The 17,508-nt window shown below is 52.1% G+C and overlaps 1 protein-coding gene across 1 annotated transcript; it reads left to right on the plus strand.

Moving 5' to 3' along the window:
- Window positions 1-838: 838 nt before the first annotated feature.
- PHYHD1 (phytanoyl-CoA dioxygenase domain containing 1) lies at window positions 839-15,211 on the plus strand. The gene is made up of 11 exons (XM_047699202.1): window positions 839-980; window positions 5,915-6,073; window positions 8,726-8,807; window positions 8,950-8,997; window positions 10,654-10,709; window positions 10,794-10,856; window positions 11,682-11,703; window positions 13,361-13,489; window positions 13,589-13,705; window positions 14,554-14,680; window positions 14,777-15,211. The coding sequence occupies exons 1-11, from the start codon at window positions 948-950 to the stop codon at window positions 14,820-14,822; spliced, it is 882 nt and encodes a 293-aa protein (XP_047555158.1). The 5' UTR covers window positions 839-947; the 3' UTR covers window positions 14,823-15,211.
- Window positions 15,212-17,508: the final 2,297 nt, after the last annotated feature.

The raw sequence follows: 17,508 nt of genomic DNA on the forward strand, positions 1-17,508 counted from the left end.
TTTTTGTTTTTGTTTAGGTTTGTTTATTTAAGTAATTTCTGCACCTTGTGTGGGGATTGAACTCAGGGCCCAGAGGGCAAGAGTCACATGCTTTTCCAACTGAGCCAACTAGGTGCCCCCAGCCCCTTCCCCTCTCTAAGATTTCCCTTTATCTGCTGTCTTCCTCTGAGCTGTAATCTTTCCCTAATCCTCCCAAGACTGACAGAGTTTCCGGGGATCAGAGCTGGGAGGAGCCCAGACAGTTCTCTGAGGACCTTTTCCACCTCTGGAACGCAAAGCCACTTGCCCCAGTCCGACCTGTCTGATGTGCAAACCCCCCCAGGCCCACCCTGTGTCCCCCCACCCCACATTGATGCTGGTGGCCTGGGGATTTTCTAATCCACACATGAAGTCCAGAGAGGGGCTGACATTTCTGCTTGCTTCAGCAGTACGTATGCTAAGAAACAGAGAGGGGCTGACATTCGTCAGAGGTCACGGTGAGTGATGGTGCCTAGGATCAGGGATCCTTCGGCTTCCCCCGCTTCTTTGCGCTGACACCCCTCGAATACAATTTCTAGGCACCTGGTAAGCAGCCAGAAGGGGGCGGTTTCTGTAAAACAACTGGAAGGGAGCCATTAAAAACCACAAAGGAGATTGAAAAGGGCTAATCCTAGATTAACTGGGGGGATGGACCCAGGGTATTGAGCTGGGTCAGAGGCAAGGGCCCCATCCAGGTACAGAAGTGACTTGGGGTGGGGGGACAGTTCAGGCTGGTGTGTGTGTTTGCGGGAAGGGTTGGGGGCTGGGATTGGGCTTCCTCTGGGTAGGAAAGAGTTAAGTCCTCCTCGGCCTCCCAGGCTCCAGCACTTTGCACCCGCCACCCCTATTAGGCACTTCCAAACTGCTTAATTTGTACTTTCTCCTCTCGGGCCTCCAGCAACAGCAGCGGCACCCAGAGCCTCATCCTCATGTCCTGCCTGAGTCCCTCGCAGCTCCAGAAGGTAGGGCCGTGTGGGGTAGGGATCCGAGAGGGTCAGGTAGAGTTGGGGGTCTCTCCGACTTCTAGTAGACCCTGGGAACTCAACCCCACCCTCTGCCATTTTTCAGAAGATGAAACTGAAACCCAGACTGTTCAGTGTCCAACCACTGAGTGACGGAAACCATAATAAAGAGTAAAGATCAGGGGCATCTGGGTGGCTCAGCCTTTGGCTCCGCTCATGATCTCCGGGTCCTGGAATCCAGCCCTGCCTCAGGCTCCCTGCTCAGCGGGGAGTCTGCTTCTCCCTCTGGTTCCCCGCCCTGCTCTTGATCCGGCGCACTCACGCAACTCTCTGTCTCTCAAATACATAAATAAAATCTCTAAAAAGAAAAAAAAAGAGTAAAGATCAGCCAGCCTAGGAGTGGTTCCTGATTGCCAAGAGGGAAGAGCGGGGAAGGCAGGAGAAGTGGGGGGGAGCCAGGGCCCGGAGTGGGGGCGGGGTCAAGAGGAGGCGGAACGCCCCGCCCCGCCCTGAGCCCTTGGAGGGCCGCAAGGTCCCACCTGCGGTCAAACACAAAAAGCTAATGCTTGGGAATTAGAGTGACACAGACTTAAAAAACGTGCCCCTCGGGGCGCCTGGGTGGCTCAGTGGGTTAAGCCGCTGCCTTCGGCTCAGGTCAAGATCTCAGGGTCCTGGGATCGAGTCCCTTGTCGGGCTCTCTGCTCGGCAGGGAGCCTGCTTCCCTCTCTCTCTCTCTCCCTCTGCCTGCCTCTCTGTCTACTTGTGATCTCTCTCTGTCAAATAAATAAATAAAATCTTAAAAAAAAAAAACAAAAACGTGCCCCTCGTTTATTTCTGAAGACAAGAGGAAAATGCTGAAAAATACAGATCTTCTCAAAGAAGAAAATGAAAAACCACCCATAATTTCCTACCCCGAGACTTAGTATTTTGGTAGACATCTTTTTTTTTTTTTTAAATTATTAACCTTTTTTTTTAGTTAACATATAATGTGTTATTTGTTTTGGGGTACAGGTATGATTCATCAGTCTTACACAATTCACAGCACTCCCCATAGCACATACCCTCCCCAATCTCCATAACCCAGCCACTCCATCCCTACCACCTCCCTTGCCTCCAGCAACCCCCAGTTTGTTTCCTGGGATTAAGAGTCTCTTATGGTTGTCTTCCTCTCTGGTTTCCTCTTGTTTCATTTCCCCCTCCCTTCCCCTATGATCGTCTGTCTTGTTTCTCAAATCCCTCATATCAGTGAGATCATATGATAATTGCCTTTCTCTGATTGACTTATTTTGCTTAGCATAATACCCTCTAGTTCCACCCACACTGTTGCAAAGGGCAAGATTTAATTTTTGATGGCTGCATAATATTCCTGTGTGTGTGTGTGTGTGTGTGTGTGTGTGTGTGTGTGTGTACACACTACATCTTCTTTATCCATTCATCTGTTGATGGACATCTGGGCTCTTTCCATAGTTTGGCTATTGTGGACATTGCTGCTATAAACATTTGGGTGCATGTGCCCCTTTGGATCCCTACATTTGGATCTTTGGGGTAACTACCCAGTAGTGTGGTTGACAGCCCTAGAAACTTTAAAAGTCGATCATAATAGCTAGTTCTTATGAGAGCTTGCCCACTGTTTTATTTATTTTATTTAATGTTTTTTTTCTTTAAAAAAAAGATTTTATTTACTTATTTGACAGACAGAGATCACAAGTAAGCAGAGAGGCAGGCAGAGAGAGAGGAAGGGAAGCAGGCTCCCTGCTGAGCAGAGAGCCGATTCGGGGCTAGATCCCAGGACCCTGGGATCATGACCTGAGCCGAAGGCAGAGGCTTTATTTAACCCACTGAGCCACCCAGGCACCCCTATTTTATGTTTTAAAAAGATTATTTACTTATTTATTTGAGAGAGAAAGAGAGTGAGCAGAAAGGGCAGAAAGAGAGGAAGAAGCAAACTGTCACTGAGCAGGGAGCCTGATGCAGGGCTCCATCCCAGGACCCTGGAATCATGACCTGAGCTGAAGGCAGAGGCCTTAACCCACTGAGCCACCCAGGTGCCCCACTTTGTTTTTTTTTTTTAAGCTGTTTTTTTCTTTTTCTTTAAAGACTTGTCAGAGAGAGGGGCACCTGGGTGGCTCAGTGGTTTAAGCCGCTGCCTTTGGCTCGGGTCGTGATCTCAGAGTCCTGGGATCGAGCCCCGCATTGGGCTCTCTGCTCAGCAGGGAGCCTGCTTCCTCCTCTCTCTCTGCCTGCCTCTCTGCCTGCTTGTGATCTCTCTGTCGGATAAATAAATAAAATCTTTAAAAAAAAAAAAAAAAGACTTGTCAGAGAGAGAGAGAGAGAGAACAAGCAGGGGGAGCAGCAGGCAGAGCAGGCAGAAGGAGAAGCAGGCTCCCCGATGAGCAGGGAGCTTGATGCAGGACTCGATCCCAGGACCCTGGTATCATGACTTGAGCCAATGGCAGACATTTAACCACCTGAGCCACCCAGGCGCCTCCCCCCTTTTTTTTTTCCATCCCCCAGTATATCAGGCACATATGTCCATGTCAGTAAATATTTTTCTGCTACATGATTTTTGTCAGCTGTGCTGTGTTCCAGATAGAACAGGCTTTGTTGAATGACTCTCCTTGTGCTGAGCACTTAGGTTGTTTCTGATTTATTGCTCTCGTTCAACTAGCCTCAGTGGAGACCCCATCAGTACATCTTTGCCGCCCTATTTACTGAGCTCCCAACTTCTTACTTCAGGAAGTTCTCCCCCGAGCGTGTCTGCTGGGTCGGAGTTGGCTGTGGATGACCCAGTTCCCAACGAGGAATTGTTCAGCTTGATACTGATGTGAAGATTAAGTATCTTAAAAAAAAAAAAAGACTTTGTGGGGGCACCTGGATGCCTCAGTCGTTAAGCGTCTGCCTTCAGCTCAGGTCATGATCCCAGGATCCTGGGATGGAGCCCCGCATCAGGCTCCCTGCTCAACAGGAAGCCTGCTTCTCCCTCTCCCCCTCCCCCTGCTTGTGTTCCTGCTGTGGCTGTCTCTGTCAAATAAATAAAATCTTAAAAAAAAAATAAATAAGGATTTAATTTATTTATTAGAGAGAGAGAGAGAGCAAGCATAAACAGGGGGCGGGGCAGAAGGGAGAAGGGAGAAGCAGGCTCCCCATGGAGCAGGGAGCCTGACAGCAGGGCTCAACCCCAGGACCCCAAGATCATGACTTGAGCCGAAGGCAGACGCCCAACCCACTGAGCCACCCAGGCGCCCCGAGGATTAAGGCTCTATCACACACAGCTGTCCAGAGACCAAAGGGCCACAGTGGGTGGGCAGGAATGTCCCAGATTCCCACATGTGGCAGCCAGAGCTGGGCATCATGGGGGAGTAAGGGAAGGTGGGGGGGCTGTCAGCAATTGGAAATCGGGTACTTCACAGGGGGGTCAGGAGGTGACGTCCAAGGCTGCGATTTTACAAGGGTCTGCCAGGAAACACGCAGACATTCTTTATCTCCTTACGCATCTCAACAGCTGCAGAGTAAGAGGTCTGGAGGCAAAGGAGAATAAGCTCACTGTTTTAACCTCCCCCGCCCCCAACCCTGGCTGTCTGCGGCTGCGTTTAGTACAAAGCCCATTTCCTTGCCTGGCCTGCCCCTGCACCCCACTCCATCCCCCCCCCCCACCCACTTCTGCCTCCACCGTCACTTTGCTCCATCTGGCCCCTCCCATGCTCATGTACTTCACAAGTCCTGTTCCCTTAGTCTGGAATGTTCATCCTTGTCTCTCCCACTCCCGTTATCCTGCTGGTCCCTTTATTTATTTATTTATTTTATAAAAGATTTTATTTATTTATTTGACAGAGAGATCACAAGCAGACAGAGAGGCAGAGCAGAGAGATAGGGGAAGCAGGCTCCCCGCTGAGCAGAGAGCCCAACGTGGGACTCCATCCCAGGACCCTGAGATCATGACCTAAGCCGAAGGCAGAGGCTTAACCCAGGCGCCCCCCTTTATTTTTTAAAAAGATTTTTATTTCTGAGAGAGAGGGATCATGAGTAGGGGGAGGGGCAGAGGGAGAGGGAGACTCCCCGCTGAGTAGGGAGCCCAAAGACCCTGAGATCACACCTGAGCCAAAGGCAGCTGCTTAACCAACTGAGCCCCCCAGACACCCCTGTTGGTCCCCTTTATTTATTTATTTATTATTATTATTTTTTAAAGATTTTATTTATTTATTTGACAGAGATCACAAGTAGGCAGAGAGGCAGGCAGAGAGAGAGGAGAAAGCAGGCTCCCTGCTGAGCAGAGAACCCCATGTGGGACTTGATCCCAGGACTCTGGGATCATGACCTGAGCCAAAGGCAGAGGCTTTAACCCACTGAGCCACACAGGTGCCCCTGCTGGTCCCCTTTAACTGTCACCTTCTCAGAGCTGCTGCCCTGAGACTCCTCTGTCTCCCTGCTGAGCAGAGAGCCAGATTCAGGGCTCGATCCCAGGACCTTGAGATCATGACCCAAGCCAAAGGCAGAGGTTTAACCCACTGAGCCACCCAGGCGCCCTTTGTTTGATGTCAGCCTCCGTTGCTAGACTGTAAGCTCCAGGACATCAGGCTTCCTCATTACTGTAGCTCCAGCTCCTAAAACTGTGCTGGTACACAGTAGATGCTCAATAAATTTTAGTTGACTAAATGAATAAGGTTGTATTCCCATGTGCCCCAAAGCCCACTGGAGGGGAAGGATGGGGACACTTCCCCTTCCTCCTTCCTTCATTCAAGCAACTACTATTGGTTGCTCCCCACTGGGTCCCAGACGCCGTGCCTCGGGTAGGAGTGTGTTGTGGGGGGAGACCGACCAATGAACAGGACACTTGGTCCTGTCCTCCCGCACACTTGGGTTTCAGGGAGGGGTCAGGTCAGTCCTCACAGAGAGCATTGGAGAGGGGGAAGCCTGAGGTTTCTCCTCACCTTCAGTTTCAGGAGGATGGATTCCTGGTGCTGGAAGGATTTTTCTCTGCCGATGAATGTGCCGTCATGCAACAGAGGATTGGCAAGCTAGTGGCTGACATGGATGTCCCTGTCCACTGCCGCATAGAATTTTCTACCCGGGAAGAGGAGCAGCTGAGAACCAAAGTAAGTGTCTGGGGCAGGTGAGAATGGGATCTGGTCTTAAAGAGGAGGGGAGGGGGCTCAGTCCCCAGCCAGAGTAGCAGCCTGGGACGGGCCCCCAAAGCCCATGGGCTCGTTCTGATAAGAGATTGAACCCTGAGCCCTCCCTGTGCCAGGCTCAGTGCCTTGTCTGTGTGTTTCCTCGCTCCTCACTGTGGATTTATAAGGTCGGTATTATTACCCCTGTTTGACAGCTGGGGCAAATGAGGCCTGGCTCACTGGCCCCACACCGCATGGTTAGTAAATTGATAGAATGAGGATTTGAACCCCAATCATCTGTTCACTGCTCTGCGGAACGTCCTCAGTGGTTCTCCTGCTACAAGGGCCTCTTCTGTGGCCAGCAGCCCGGAATGAGTCAAGTGACTCTGATGAACACCACGACCCCTCCCTGAGCCTTACCCGCCCCCCCACCCAGGTAGACTGGAAACCCAGCTTCTCCACCCCCCACCCCTCGTGACTTAATAGGACTCAATATAGTTTGAGAAGGGTACATCGAGACTGGGGGTTCTCCCACACAGTTCACTTAACCCTTCAGGAGCCTGTCTGTGGGGGGCCCCTGGGTGGCTCAGTCGTTGTGCGTCTGCCTTCGGCTCAGATCATGATCCCAGGGTTCTGGGATCCAGCCTGACCAGGGGCTCCCTGCTCAGTGGGGAGTCTGCTTTCTCCCTCTCACTCTGTGATCTCTCTTGCTTTCACTCTCTTTCTCAAATAAATACAATCATAAAAATAAAGAAAAGAAACGAAAAAAGGATCCTGGGGCACCTGGGTGGCTCAGTGGGTTAAAGCCTCTGCCTTCGGCTCAGGTCATGATCCCAGGGTCCTGGGATCGAGCCCCTTGTCGGGCTCTCTGCTTGGTGGGGAGCCTGCTTCCTCCTCCCTCTCTGACTGTTTCTCTGTCTACTTGTGACCCCCCCCCCCGTCAAATAAATAAAAAATATCTTAAAAAAAAAAAAAAGAAAAGAAAAAAGGATCCTGTTTGTGGTGTGGCCCTGGACCCAAAGCTGTGGTCCTAGCTGCCGCAACACAGCTCCTTCATGCTGAGGAGCTCCTGCCATCTGGTGGGCATAAAGGGAATTACAATGACCTGAAGACTGGGAACCCAAAGAGCGTGACTGGGGCACTGTTCAGCAGGACTAAGGGTTACAGAATAATTTCCTCCAAATAGTGGGTTTCATCTGGCCTCACCCCCGCCTTCTAGGTGGGGACAGCAGAAATGGGGGTCCAGTGCCTAGAGACAGGTCACTCAAGGCCCCATGGAGTGAAGGTGCCAATCTTGTGCCCTCCTAGCTACCTTCTGAGAATATTCCAGAGACCAGTGAAGGGTTGAGGGGAGGATGGGAGAGTAAAATGTATGTATCTTGGTTTGCTTGCAAAGAGCTCAGCACAGTGCCATACTCAGTAAACCCTCAATATTCACTACTGATAATAAGACTTTGAAATGGGGAGGAGGGTGCCTGCTTGACTCAGTTGTTGAGCGTCTGCTTTTGGCTCAGGTCCTGGTCCTGGGGTCCTGGGATCAAGCCCCTCATTGGACTCCCTGATTGGCGGGAAGCCTGCTTCTCCCTCTCCCACTCCCCCTGCTTGTGTTCCCCTCTCTCGCTGTGTCTCTATCATATAAATAAAAATCTTAAAAAAAAAAAAGACTTTGAAATAGGCATTAGGAGGAAAAAGATCAGGGGTGTCTGGGTGGCTCAGCCAGTTAAGCATCTGACCTCGGCTCAGATCCTGATCTTAGGGTCCTGACTTCAGGGTCCTGGATGGAGCCTTGTGTCAGGCTCCCTGCTTGTCCTTCTGTTCCACCCCCCACCTCTTTCAAATAAATGACACTCTCCCTCTTTCAAATAAATGACAAAATTTTAAAAGATTTTATTTATTTATTTGACAGAGAGGGACGCAGCGATGAGTAATAGTTAATATTCATCATTTAGCCGGGCCCTGGCTGAGTGTTTTCTGTTTCGCCACAGCAGTAGCAGTAACGATGATGATAAAAGCAGATATTCATGTAACATGGAACCACGTTCCAAGGACTGTACTAGCACTTCATGTACACTAATTCATAATCACTGCAACACCCGACAGGATACCTTTAGTCACATCTATACTTTACGAGGAAACTAAGCCCAGAGAGGTTCAGCAAGTGGGGTTGTGGTCACACAGCAACTCCATGGCAGGGCTGGGATTTGAACCCAAGTATTCTAGCTCCACGGTCTGTGCTCTCAACTACTGTAAGATTCAGCCTCTGCCCGAAGCCTCCTCTGAACTGAACGAGGTCAGTTCAATGATTATTTCCCTTTACAGATGAGGAAACAAACGTGGAGTGATAACAGGTGACCCAAGGCTACCTGGGAACTGCGCCTGTTGGACTACGGTGCCTAGACTCAGAATCACACTGTATTGAGCATAAGAATCATGTGACTTATTAAGTGGTTTCCAAGAAATTTTATGCTGGGGCTTCCTAGTATGCTTCCAGGCACTGGGGGTTCCTGTTCACTGTGCCTCAGTAGACGAGTCTGAGAAACGCCAGGGGGGTTGGGAAGCATGAGGATCCTCTTGCCTCTCGGCCAAGCTCTGACCCTGTGATGCTCTCTCAGTCCCTCTGATATCCCCTCTCCCCAGGGCCAGGGTGACAAAGACTATTTCTTGAGCAGTGGTGACAAGATTCGATACTTCTTTGAGAAAGACGTTTTCGACGAGAAAGGTTCGGAGCTGGGGCCCCTGGGGTGTGGGAAGGGCTAGACTGGGGTATCTCCCCCCAGGGCTGAGGGCTCCCCGCTGAGGCCAGTTGCCCAGGGGAAGGTGGACTCCAGCTCTTTTGTCTTTATCTGTTCCTTGTGCTACAGGAAATTTCCTGGTCCCTCCAGAGAAATCCATCAATAAAATTGGCCATGGTAAGCAGGTGCCTGTGGGAAAGAAAACAGGGAGGCTGAGGCCCGAAGAGCCCTGGGGCCTAACCCAAGGCCCACTGTAAGTTAGTGGCCCAACAAATGGCACTTCTGGCTTCAGCTCCCACTCTGGGCCTGCTGCTCTGGCCTTATGATGCTAACCCTAGATGCTACCAACACAGCCCTGGGGAGAGGAGCCAGCTGAGTCCCCGTGCAGATGATCCAAGCCTCAGGCATGGGGCGCTCCTGGCCCTTACTGCTTTCTGGAACCTCCTCAGGAGCACCTAACATGTTGGCATGGTCCCTATTCTGAGACCCCAGATGAAGCTAGGAGGTCTTCTTTTTTTTGTTCCCCCAGGATCATATATTATAATTTATTTTGCAGACTGCTTATTTTTTTTAAAGATTTTATTTATTTATTTAGAGAGAGAAAGAGAGAGTGTGTGAGAAGGAGGAGAGGGAGAGAGAGAATCTCAAGCAGACTCCCCATTGAGCGTGAAGGTCATCACGGCGGGGCGGGGGGGGCGGACCTCGATCCCAGGGCCCTGAGATTACGACCTGAGTCAAAATCAAGAGTCAGATACTCGGGGCACCTGGGTGGCTCAGTGAGTTAAAGCCTCTGCCTTCGGCTCAGGTCATGATCTCAGGGTCCTGGGATCAAGCCCCGCATCCGGCTCTCTGCTCGGCAGGGAACCTGCTTGGCGGGGAGCCTGCTTCCCTTCCTCTCTCTCTCTGCCTGCCTCTCTGCCTACTTGTGATCTCTGTCTGTCAAATAAATAAATAAAATCTTAAAAAAAAAAAAGTCAGACACTCCATCAACTGAGCCACCCACGAGCCCCCACTCGTTTTTAAACTTGAAGTTACATCATGCTAGTAGAAAGAATTTTTGTAAAAAATTCTTTGTTAAATCTTTGTAAAAAGAATTGTGGTAAAATATATATAATATAAAATTTGCCATCCTAACCATTCTGAAGTATACAATTCAGTGGCAATAAGTATATCCAACCATCATTTCCAAAGTTTTATTTATTTATTTTATTTTTTAAAAATATTTTATTTTATTTATTTGACAGAGAGAGGTACCGCGAGAGAGGGAACACAAGCAGGGGGAGTGGGAGAGGGAGAAGCAGGCTCCCTGCTGAGCAGGGAGCCCAAGGCGGGGCTCGATCCCAGGACTCTGGGATCATGATCTGAGCCGGAGGCAGAGGCTTAACCGATTGAGCCCCCCAGGTGCCCCCCCATCCCTCCATTTTTGTAATATCAACAACAATAATAAAGAGACGACCAGGCATGTGTTAGCCCTTCGAGTCTTAGGGCAGCCTGAGAGGCAGGACTGGTCTTCCGGTTATGTGGTACAGAGGAGAAACTGAGGCTCATAGGAGATGAATGGTCACTTGAAGCATCACAGAGTAAGTGGCAGCACCGAGACTGCTACCAAGTTACGGATCCCTTTGAGTCAAGTCTGCAGTGAGGTTTCCAGATGGCTGCAAAGCCGAGAATCAGGCTGGGGGCCCATCTCTCTGTTATGAGCCAGCAGAAAGCTCAATGAGTACAAACGGGTGAGAAGCCATAGCTAGGCCCATGTCTGGGTGCTCAGGGCCAGGCTCAGAGGGACGCATGAGGGCAGAGGGGCTGGCCCGTCAGCCTGCCTCTGTCCTGCAGCTCTGCATGCCTATGACCCTGTCTTCAGGAGTGTCACACACTCCCCCAAGGTGCAGGTGAGTGAGGGTGTGGGCGAGGGTGGGGGGTGGCCCAGGTATGAGTGTGGGCAGGCTGGAAGTCTGACCTCTGTCCCCCTCCAGGCCTTGGCCAAAAGTCTGGGCTTCCAGATGCCCGTGGTCGTGCAGAGCATGTACATCTTCAAGGTGAGCTCCCTGTCATCCCCACGCCTCAGTTTACCCTCTGTAAAATGGGCAGAGTACTCATACTAAGCCCCTCCTTACCATGGGCCAAAAGCTGCCTCCTTGAGGAATTCCTAAGTTGCAAGGAGAACATGGGAAATCTGTCTCCTCGGGGTAAGGTGCCTTGCACTTAATAGGTGCTCAGATAAAATTTGGTGGCAGGAAGGAAGGAGACCCCCAGGACTCTCTCCCCTCTCCCTTTTTTGGAGATTTTATGTATTTGACAGAGACAGAGGGAGCACAGCAGGAGGATTGGTAGGCTGAGGGAGAGGGAGAAGCAGGCTCCCTGTTGAGCAGGGAACCCAATGCGGACTCAATCCTAGGACCCTGGGATCATGACCTGAGCTGAAGGCAGACACTTAACCGACTGAGCCACCCAGGCACTCTTCCCTTCTCCCTCCTTTTGCTATTGAAATGCTCTGCTCCCAGCTTCAAGACCTAGCTCACTGCCACCTACTCCAAGCAGACTTCCAGTTTTGCCTTGGGAAGAAAGGGACCCATCTCTGATCCTGGGGCTGAGTGGCTTAACCTCAAGCCTGGGCCGCAGCCTCTGTTGCCACCCATCACTTCTGCCTTTGCTCTCAGGAGGAGTGCATGTGTTCGGACTCGGAGCACCCTGTGGGCAGGGTGCTTTTTCTCTTTGCCGCCCTCCTGGGCCTGGCACACAGTGGGACTCCATAGCTGGGTACTGGCATGGAATCCTTAGTGGCAAACGCATCTAGGACTTAGAGTGGTCCCTGCTCCAACCCACTTTCCTCTGGCCTCACCGGCCCTTCTTCTTTCTTGCAGCAACCTCACTTTGGTGGCGAAGGTGAGCTGAGAACGGGCCATGGGGTCCAGCAAGGGCCACGGTGGGACATCTGGGGCATCAGGGGTTGTCAGGTCTCTGGAGGGAGGGATGGCACTTGCTGAGATGTCCATGGGCAAGAGCCTGGGCCAGGAAGGAGAAGCTACCTTTTGTTCCTTTTTGGAACTGTCTATTGGGAGGGTGTTCTGGAGTCCTTGGCACAGTGGTTCTCAAAACTGGCAGCAACTCCTAGCTGATTAAAATAGATTCTGGGGCCCCAGTCCCTGAGCTCTTGAGTCAGTAGGGTTGCAAGAACCTGTAGACATGTATTTTCTTTTTTTAAGATTTATTTATTTGAGAGAGAGAAAAAAAAAACACACACACATGAGTGGGAGGATGAGCAAAGGGAGAGAGAGAGAGAGAGGCAGAGAAACAGATTCCCGCTGATCGTGGAGTCCCACTTAGGGCTGGATCTCTGGCCCCCAAGATCATGAGCTGAAATTAAGAGTCAAATGCCCAACTGACTGAGCCACCCAGGTGCCCCACAAACCTGTATTTTTTTTTTAAGATTTTATTTATTTGACAGAGAGAGATCACAAGTAGGCAGAGAGGCAAGCAGAGAGAGAGAGGAGGAAGCAGGTTCCCTGCTGAGCAGAGAGCCCGATGCGGGACTCGATCCCAGAACTCCGAGATCATAACCTGAGCTGAAGGCAGAGGCTTAACCCACTGAGCCACCCAGGCGCCCCACGAACCTGTATTTTTAACAAGTTCCCCGGAGGACTGATTTAACAGAGAAATTGCTGATCTAATTTCAAACCCCCTGGATGCACAGATAACTTTTATAGCCTCCCTCCTGGGTGATTATCTACTTCTGCTTAAATACCTCCCATGACACAGGGCTCATCCCCTCACAGCCAGCCCTTTCCTTCCTTGCATGAGCCCAAGTTGGCCTCCTTGGGACTGCCCATTTCTTCCTACCGTTCGGCCCAAGGACAGTCTCCCGAAGGGATGAGCAGCCTCTCCCTGAGTTCAGCAACCCTACCTCCTTCAGTCGGTCTTCCTCCAAATGCTGCGGAGTGCCCACTGTTAGGACACCTTCCTCTGGACACTGTTTGGATCGTTCAATTCCAGTTTGGGGCTTGGAAAACACACAGTTCCCTGGGAAGGAGGGAAAGGAGACTAGCATCCATGGTCTGAAGTCCTTTGTTCAGTGGTCCTCCGTCCCAGCTGGGCCCCAGCATCACGGGGAGGGGGTTGAGATGTGGATGGGGGCAGTCGCACACCCTCTTCTCCTTTCGTACTGCCCAGTCTTGCGCCACCTGGTGGACCCTCTGGTGGCTGGAGGTGGTTGTTCTGGTTCAGGACGGTGCCTTTAGTCGCCTGGCTGGGATCCAACCACAGCAGCCACTTTTTAGTGATTACAATGTGGGGCCCGGTACTAAACACTTTTCACACACTGTGTTGTGGGCTCCTCCGGCCACCCTAGGAGGTAGGTTACTGCCGAGGCCACTTCACTGTTTAGGGAATGGAAGTTTTGAGAGGTTACATCTCGTGCCCCGAGTCTCCAGGCCGGGAAGTGGTGGGTTTCCTACTGACCCAGGAAGGCTCTGAGAGCACCAGGGAGTGGGGAACAAGGCCAAGGTGAGGTGGGCCAGGTTCCTCATGCCCAGTCCTGTTGCAGTCGTCCCTCACCAGGACTCCACCTTCCTGCACACGGAACCGCTGGGCCGGCTGCTGGGCCTGTGGATAGCGCTGGAGAATGCCACTCTGGAGAATGGCTGCCTCTGGTTCATCCCAGGCTCCCATACCGGTAAGGACACCTGTCTCGCCCTGCCCCACTTGTATCCCACCCTCCCTGGCAGAGAGATCTGGGTGAAAGAGAGGCTAAAGACTCCACCTTGGCTTGCAGGTGGGGTGTCAAGAAGGCTGGTACGGACCGGTGATGGATCGAAGCCTGATGTCGGCTTCCTCGGGTCAGAGCCTGTCCGGGATGCCAGCCTCTTTGTGCCCACCCCGGCGCGGAGAGGTAGGTGGGATGCAGAGGGCAGGGAGGCAGGCCCCAAGGCTGTGCCTGTGGGTCCGTGCTTGCTCTGAACGCCCAGCTCCCCGGAGGGCCGTGAAGTCACAGAATGGGAGGTGGGGCTGGGTGGGCACTGGGAAGGCTGAAGGCCATGCCATTACCCGGAAGGCCTCCTGGATCAGGCTAGAATCCAGACTCTGTTGTGTCTTCGGTCAAATGACTGAAACGTTCTGAGCCTCAGTCTTCCCGAATGTAAAGCGGGGAAGTCAGTGAGATAGACAATGTACAGAAGATGGGGCACAACGCAGATGCTGAACCAATGCTGGCCATTCCTTTTAGAACAGGGCAACCTGATGTCCAGTTGGCCTTTTTTTTTTTTTTTTATAAAGATTTTATTTATTTTTGAGAGAGAGCAAGAGTGAGTGAGCATGAGCAGGGGAGGGTAGGCAAGGACAGAGGGAGAGGGAGAAGCAACTCCTGGCTGAGCAGGGAGCCCAATGTGGGAAGCCCCAGGACCCTGGGATCATGACTCGAGCCAAAGGCAGATGCTTAACCACGGAGCCACCTAGTCGCCCTCCAGCCCAGCTTTTGATAGCCAGGTCCCAGCTGCCGGGCACAGTACAGACACTTGGGCCTGGTTCCACAAACACCGCAGAAGGGGAATGCCCTTGCCAAGACTTGCCAAGGGCACAGGTCACAGCAGAAGGGACTTGGTCCCACGGGGACCTCCGGCCAGCAGCACAGCCTCTGACCCTGGGGCAGGCCCCTGAGCTCTCCAGGATGGGAATGGGAGGGAGGAGGGTCCTTTGTCCCTCCCTGCGGAGTGTTCTCCTGACCTGCTGTATTCCTGCCAGGGGACCTTGTCCTAATTCACGGGGAAGTGGTACACAAGAGTGAGAAGAACCTCTCCGACCGCTCACGCCATGCCTATACTTTCCACCTCATGGAGAGCTTGGGCACCGTCTGGAGTCCAGAGAACTGGTAGGTGGCGGGGGTGTGTGTGTGCAGGGTGTGTTGTGTGACAGGCTCCTGAAGAGGTCCTGGAGGCCGGGAGCAAGGTCATCTCTCTCTCCGCAGGCTCCAGCCCTCAGCTGAGCTGCCCTTTCCCCCACTGTACATCTGAGCGCTCTCTCCAGGCTGGGCCTGGCCCCTCCAGGGGAAGCTATGGGACCCACGTACCAGCACCTTGCCGGCTGCCCAGCTGCCAAGGGGAAGTCGAATCTGTCCCCCTGTGCTTTCTTCCTGCCAGGGTCTGTGCCCCTCAGCCCTGCAGAGAGAAGGGCGGGAGGTAGCCAGCGGGCAGCAGGAGCCCCCAGTGGGACGGTTGGCTTTCCGGAGACCTCCGTCTCTCTGCCTCTCTCCTGCCCCACCCCAACCTTCCTGGGGGAGGCAGTCTTTCACCATGAAAGCATTCTGGCTACTTCTCTGCTAGCTTCCCACTGTTCTCTCCTCTCAGATGCAATTCAAATTAATATGGTGCAAGACATACAATAAAACCAACTTCTGGATGCAGCTTCTCGACCCTTCTTTTCCCCAAGCTGCCTTGCTTTCAAGATGAGAGCCCTGCTGAAACTTTCCCCGGTGTCCTAGCCCTGCCTGGTGAGGTCTGCACGATTTTATTTTTTTTTTTTAAGATTTTATTTATTTATTTGACAGAGAGATCACAAGCAGGCAGAGAGGCAGGCAGAGAGAGGAGGAAGCAGGCTCCCTGCTGAGCAGAGAGCCCGATGCGGGGCTCCATCCCAGGACTCTGAGATCATGACCCCTGAGCCGAAGGCAGCGGCTTAACCCACTGAGCCACCCAGGCGCCCCAAGTCTGCATGATTTTAATAACCCAGCTGGCGTTTGCTGTGCCAAGAGCTTTAAGTGTGTTGTCTCTCTGTGTCCTCACCTGGGTTTACAGACGGAGAAGGTGACACATGGCGTGGGAAGACTCAGTGACCTGTTCCAGTCCTGGGGCTGTTCAGTTTAGTGACTCAGCCAGCGCTTCTAACCTTTGCTCCCCGGTACTCCTTGCTCGGGGAGGGGAGAAAACCAGGGCTGGGAATAGAGTCCCAGATTCTGGTCCTGCCTTTGAGACAGATTTGTTTTCTGGTCCCAGGCCAGGCCCTTCTTCTTTTTTTTTAAATATATATTCTATTTTTTATTTTTTATTTATTTATTTTTTTAAAAAGATTTTATTTATTTATTTGACACACAGAGAGAGATCACAAGTAGGCAGAGAGTCAGGCAGAGAGAGAGGAGGAAGCAGGCTCCCTGTGGAGCAGAGAGCCCGATGTGGGACTCGATCCCAGGACCCTGGGATCATGACCCGAGCCTAAGGCAGACGCTTAACCGACTGAGCCCTTCTCTCTGGGCCCGCTTTGCCACCTGTACCATCAAGGGGCCAGAGAAGGCCTCCATGGCCCAGAACTTCTGTAGGGGCAAAGTGGCTGACATTCAAGATCTGCACAGCCGGGATTTGGCCCAAAGGTTGCAAAATGGGACTACAGGGGTGCCCGGGTGGCTCAGTCGGTTAAGCATCTGCCTTCGGCTCAGGTCATGATCCTATGGTTCTGGGATCGAGTCCCACATCAGGCTCCCTATTCAGCAGGCATTCTACTTCTCCCTCTCCCTCTCCCCCTGCTCGTGCTCTTTCTCGCTCACTCTCTCTCAAATAAATAAAATCTTCAAAAACAAACAAGCAAACTGGGGCTGCAGATGTGTTTTGTCTGGGGCCCATGTTTTTAAAAACAAAAACAAAAACAAAAAACATTTTAAGTTGGGAGGTTTCACATAACAATGCACGTTTCTAAGCTTCCCTGAATGAGCAGGTCAGCAACTCTGGGCCTACAGCTGACCGTGGTGTTGCCCGGCCAGAGCAGCCTCCTTGGAGGCTCTTATCCTCCTCGCTTCCCACGTCCCCAATCCCCTGCATTGCCTGCCTGGCCTCAGCAGTCATATGAATTTGTGACCTTAATTTTCAGTCCCCATTCTGTTTGTGGGTAAACCGAGGCCCAGAGGACAGAGCCCTTCCCCACAGTCCACCCAGGGAATCAGTGAGGCAAAGCTCTCCCTTGGTACTTTGCTGCCTCTTTGAGCAAGGAGAAAGCAGCCAGAGAGAAGGGAAGGGTTTGTTAAGTCTTCTGTGAGCCCCAAAGGAATATCTTAATAGGTTCTTCTGAGGGACAGAGCTTGGCAGTGATCCCTAGAGCTCTGCTCCTGGCTTCTGGCCTTGGTGGGCCAAAGTTCTCATGTCTTCCATCTAGGCTCCTTCCTGTTAGGTTGGGTAAGAACGGGAGAACCTTGTCAGCCAACTCACTATGCTATCTTCCCACTGATGTGAAATGTTCCATGCACTTGGCAAATGTCCACTGGGCTCTCGCCACAATGTAGGGCTCTGCTGGCATTGGGGGATACGGTGGGGAATGGGGCAGCCCTGGACTCCGCCCTCACAGAGAGCAAGGATCCAGCCTGGGCCCCTAGGAGAGGCATTCTCAGTAAACCCCGCCAGTCCCTGGTCTCTAATTTCTTACTAAAAGAAGAAACACAGGTTTGGACATAACTGGAGTGTGAGAGGCTCTCAGGAGGAACCCCTTGCTAAGGACCCTGTGCCGTCCAGCCTGGCCTTCAACAGCACCACTCAGCTGGACAGCAGAGGTCTTGAGGCCAGGAGTGGAGTTGGCTGAAACAGGAAGTCAGCCCAGGCCAGATACCCTTCCTCCAGTCTTTCCACATGTGCAAAAGATCTCACCTTGCCCCTTCAGCCCAACAGGGAGGAAGCACATGGGTTTTCCTCTTGGGTTCTCTTCCAAATGTAGTCAAAAGAG

Source organism: Lutra lutra, chromosome 13 (genome assembly GCF_902655055.1).
Source record: "Lutra lutra chromosome 13, mLutLut1.2, whole genome shotgun sequence".
Classification (NCBI taxonomy): domain Eukaryota; kingdom Metazoa; phylum Chordata; class Mammalia; order Carnivora; family Mustelidae; genus Lutra; species Lutra lutra.

What these genes read in the sequence shown, in the direction of transcription:
- PHYHD1 (XM_047699202.1), top strand. Translation starts at nt 948, where the DNA reads ATGTCCTGCCTGAGTCCCTCGCAGCTCCAGAAG. An exon ending in AGACGTTTTCGACGAGAAAG is followed by an intron (nt 8,808 to 8,949) that starts GTTCGGAGCTGG and finishes CTTGTGCTACAG; the next exon opens with GAAATTTCCTGGTCCCTCCA. An exon ending in CATCAATAAAATTGGCCATG is followed by an intron (nt 8,998 to 10,653) that starts GTAAGCAGGTGC and finishes TCTGTCCTGCAG; the next exon opens with CTCTGCATGCCTATGACCCT.